We start from the raw sequence: 5,000 nt of genomic DNA on the forward strand, positions 1-5,000 counted from the left end.
CTCACACTCACACTCACTCACACATTCACATTCACACTCACACAGCAACACTTAATTTAGTTCCTCCTCTCTGATATGACTCAAAGTATTAAGTCACTATTCCCTCATGTGGAGTGTGATTGGCTGAGGGGACTGCTGACAGTGCGTTGTAGTGTTCTGTGCTCTGTGCTCTTTCCCATGTGGAGTGTGATTGGCCGAGGAGACTGCTGACAGTGTGTTCTGTGTTCTTACCCACGTGGAGTGTGATTGGCTGAGGGGACTGCTGACAGTGTGTTCTGTGTTCTGTGTGTTGTGTGTTGTGTGTTGTGTGTTGTGTGTTGTGTGTTGTGTGTTGTGTGTTCTGTGCTCTTACCCATGTTGTGCAGCACGCGGTCTCTCTCCAGCTCGGTGTCCCGGATCCTGCTCTGAAGCATCATGAGCTTCTGCTCATACTGCTGTTTGAGGGTGTACAGCCGCCGCTGGCTATTCTCCAGCTCATCGATCAGCTTCTGCTTGATGGCGATCTCACAGGTGATATTAGCCAGGTCAGCCTGGAAGTTATCTGATACGCAAAGGAAGGAATCAGAAACATACACACGTTCCAAGCTAATTACTACGCAAAGAAAAAAGTGAATAACGGTTTTGTATGAAAAAAGCTAGTTGCATTTCAGAGGCTATATTTCTGACAGAGGAAGCTCACCTTTCTCATCCAGCTCAGAGTCAGAGTCATCCGAGCTCTCTTCACCATCCATATCTTCCTCTTCGTCGTCGTCCTCCTCCTCATCCTCACCCTCCTCATGGTCACTCCCATCCTGTTGCCCCTGATGAAGCACATGATGATCAAGCAAACATCTCCTCCACAGCCAATCAGTAAAGACAATGTAGGTAGGCGCCGGTGACACATACCATTTCAGCAGCATCCTCATTGGCTGGCTCAGACTGCTCCTTCTCCAATCCTTTTTCTTGGTCGTTGTCTGGCATCTCTTCCTTAACATTGCTGGGAGACACAAGAAGGCGTGTTAGGTCATGTACAATCATTAGATAAACTGACTGAAGTAGTAGCTGAAATACTAGCTTTACTTCATGGTGACAGTGAAAATGCCAAAACAATTGCCAAATGAATTACAGAAAACAAAAAATAAAAAAACATGCAAAACAAAAATAAAACTTTGCAAGCCTGAGTCCCACTGCAAAAGACATGAATTTGGCAAAGGCTGAATAAAAGAGTCTGACTCATGAAGTCAAAATGTTTCAATGATAAATCAGAAAATTGAAAAAATTATAATAACAAAGAAAAAAAAAAGTATTGTTTACAGCAACTAAAAATGTAAACAAATCAGTGTGGGGAGGAAAATAGGTAGTTACCAGACCACAGAAACACAATAGCGGCAAAAATAGCACTTTGAATGTTATGTGTAAGTATCACACTCAAATTATAGATCTGTCCCAACGGACACATGAGCGGTCAGTAAATCAGTCGGGGTGGAGGATGGCGATGGTTACATGGCTAAACCGGTGTCAAATGGCATTATTGGACTTGAAGAGTGTTAGTAGGCTCTTCTCCAGGTGTGGCAACTACCTGTTAAAAAAAGAGGGGTTTAGAGGGTTGGGTGGAAGGATGAGCAGAGGGCAACGCGACAAACGACAAACCTGTCCTCCTCCTCCATCTCCTCCTCCTCCTCCTCCCTCCTTTCCTCCAGCAGGTGCTGAAGCCTTCACTCAGAGGTGTCATGGCAACCAGGGAGGGGCAGGGGGAGGGGAGATACGATTGGGCCAGAGAGAGAGAGAGAGAGAGAGAGAGAGAGAGAGGGAGGGGGAGAGAGAGAGAGAGAGAGAGAGAGAGAGAGAGAGAGAGAGGGAGAGAGAGGGACAGAGAGATAAAGAGATGAGAGATGATGGAGAAAGCACGACTAAGACCAAGTGTCATCTGATGTGAAGTTTGCTGGCAGCAGTGGGTTCGCCCATATCACAGTCTTTCTCTGTTTGATAACATGAGTCTGATACCACCGGCAGTCACTGATAGACAACTACTTTCTACCGTCCGCTACACAAATAAAAGGACCACGAATGGACGTTACATCTCTGTACAAGACAAAACATACAAGAAAAACCTAAAACATTAGCTTGTGATATCAAACCCTTATCATTTTTGCTGTCATAAATATGTATTATGAATATAAAAATAAAACCTCTACACTCCTTATAACAGCATATGCTCCCCCCAGAGAAGACCACTCAGATCCCCACTCATATGTGCCCACTTCTGTCATCATTACCTCTTCTTCTTCTTCTTCTCCTTCTTTCTGAGCTTCTCCAGATCCTTCTTGGCGAGCTCAATGATGTCAGAGGCCTCCTTGTCTGGCCCCGGGCCCAGGAGGGCGGAGGAGGAGAAGCTTCCGGGTCCTCCATAGAATGCAGAGTGGTTCGAGGCACGCGAGAGGCTTTTCCTCAGGTTCTCATTCACTGCTTCACTCTCCAGCAGCTTCGCCCTACAAATTACATTCAGAGACACACGCATATAAATAGTGTACATCATACTGTACATATCCACACAAACACTGTTGGAGCCGTTTTGTAATGTGCGAAAAGAAAAACCTTTTTTGATGAACTTTATATGGACTATTATGTGAACTAAGAAGAAAAAAACCTTTGAATGTGAATGCGGTCATAAGAAACTTTGAAATGTTCGGCTCCTTGTGTACATTTATGTTTATGAATTGTCATGTGATGCTCAATTAGGGGCCGGAGTGTTGGAGCCGTTTTGTAATTTAAGGTTCCAAATGTATATGAATTATTAATGTTGATAAGTTAAGTTTAAGTTAATGAAACATTCGAATTATGGTTTAAAATTATGCGAAGGTGAATACTATGATTGCCATGTTCTGTCTGTTCAACTGTCTGGCTGATTGAATGATTGACACACGTCTAATTGACATGTGATATAGGGCCGTGCCAGTGCCAGTGCCGTGCCCGGTAGAGCGGAAGTGGCAAACAATTTTTCAACCGCGTTGACGCGTTAATGCGATGGGGAGCCTTTGTTTGAGTTAACAGATAGACAAATAAATCACTCTATACTCGAAGACGCGCGTTGTCTGGATTATTCCGCTCTCGGAAGTGGCATCTGAAAAGCTGCCCCTACAAACACACTCTGACTGATCTGAGAACAGCAGCAGCATGAGTAAAATGGGGCTCAGCATGCAGGGAGCACTACACACTGTACCTGAGGTCTTCAATCTCTTTAATGTAGTTCTGAATCATGTTACCAATCTCCTCACTCCCTTCACCTGCAGGTGTCGAGTAGGAGAGAGCAGAAAAAAAAAGATTTGTGTGGGAATGCTTTTGTAAATGGCAAAATGTCATGGGTTATAAAACAATCATTGCATTTTGTTTCATATGACAACATCTCTTGGGAATTAAAATAAATATCACCTCGTATATTATCATTGATTGCCATGCAGACACAAACACACGGCTTTAGGAAGTTTCTAGAGCTTTATAAAAGACTTGGCCCAGAATCAAGAAACATTCAGGTTTTTAAAAATATAAAGTGTAAAAATAGTGGAGGAATAGCACTGCTGTGGGCTAGTGCCCTAACCCTGTCACGACACAGCAAGAGTATACAGCTGATCCTGTGGGCTAGTGCCCTAACCCTGTCACGACACAGCAAGAGTATACAGCTGATCCTGTGGGCTAGTGCCCTAACCCTGTCACGACACAGCAAGAGTATACAGCTGATCCTGTGGGCTAGTGCCCTAACCCTGTCACGACACAGCAAGAGTATACAGCTGATCCTGTGGGCTAGTGCCCTAACCCCGTCACGACACAGCAAGAGTATACAGCTGATCCTGTGGGCTAGTGCCCTAACCCCGTCACGACACAGCAAGAGTATACAGCTGATCCTGTGGGCTAGTGCCCTAACCCCGTCACGACACAGCAAGAGTATACAGCTGATCCTGTGGGCTAGTGCCCTAACCCTGTCACGACACAGCAAGAGTATACAGCTGATCCTGTGGGCTAGTGCCCTAACCCTGTCACGACACAGCAAGAGTATACAGCTGATCCTGTGGGCTAGTGCCCTAACCCCGTCACGACACAGCAAGAGTATACAGCTGATCCATCCTGTGGGCTTTGCTCTGGGCCTCTCCGCTCCCACTCTGCTCGTACGTACCCATGTTGGCCAGCGTGTGTTTGGCCTGGTCGCTCAGGAGTTGGGTCAGACGCGCCCTCTGGACATCGATGGTCTCCTGCATGGCCTTCACGCGCACGCGCAGGTTTGCGTTCTCCGTCTGCATCATGGAGTTCTCGTGGAACATGTCGTTGATGCTCTCCAGGCCGTCCTCGCCCACCAGACGCTTCCCCTGTGACAGGGTACAACCGATGACTCAATCAATCATCTTCACAAGAAGCTCAACCACTCAAAAAAAAGCAAAGAGGAAAACACACTGTACAGGCTTTTTTTTAAAATAGGCATGACCCAGATACTCTGGCTAGACATATTATTTATATTAGTCTGTCACCAGCAGCTTGGGTACTCAGCGATCAAGTCATCATCCAGTCGACTGAAAGAGCCATCAAGCTATAGTAGACTAGGCTGATCTGATCCCTCTTGGTAATCTAGTTCACACTGGGGGGAACATGTCCATCAGGATGTCGACTGGACAAGACAGAGGCCTCAGGAGCTGTCACTTATTCAGTGTGTCCTGTCTGTCACTTGTGCTGAGGAGGTCGCTGCCTGCGGGTGCCAAAAACTCCCTGCACATCTCAGACAGAACTGTAATTAGCTTTGGACTATAAAAAAAAACTGCTAGCCATGGGATTCAGAGATGCCAGCAGTTATATTTTTGTAAGATGCCTGATTCCTAACTACTAGGTCTTAAGTGCCTCGAACATCACTTTGGTTCAAAAACTGAAATAAACTACAACTGAAACTGACCAAAAATCTACTCTTCATAGTCTCCCTCTAGTCTCCCTCTAGTCTCCCTCTAGTCTCCCTCTAGTCTACCTCTAGTCTACCTCTAGTC

At 45.7% G+C, this 5,000-nt stretch overlaps 1 protein-coding gene across 1 annotated transcript in view; it reads right to left on the reverse strand.

The window, feature by feature from the left end:
- Positions 1–5,000, reverse strand: part of kif21a (kinesin family member 21A) — a 53,879-nt gene that overhangs the window by 30,026 nt on the left and 18,853 nt on the right. The window contains 7 exon segments of the mRNA XM_031564008.1: positions 353–541; positions 680–976; positions 1,630–1,664; positions 1,666–1,692; positions 2,256–2,468; positions 3,200–3,263; positions 4,148–4,337. Of these exon segments, the coding sequence (XP_031419868.1) occupies positions 353–541; positions 680–976; positions 1,630–1,664; positions 1,666–1,692; positions 2,256–2,468; positions 3,200–3,263; positions 4,148–4,337 (1,015 nt within the window).

Source organism: Clupea harengus, chromosome 3 (genome assembly GCF_900700415.2).
Source record: "Clupea harengus chromosome 3, Ch_v2.0.2, whole genome shotgun sequence".
NCBI classification, from domain to species: Eukaryota; Metazoa; Chordata; class Actinopteri; order Clupeiformes; family Clupeidae; genus Clupea; species Clupea harengus.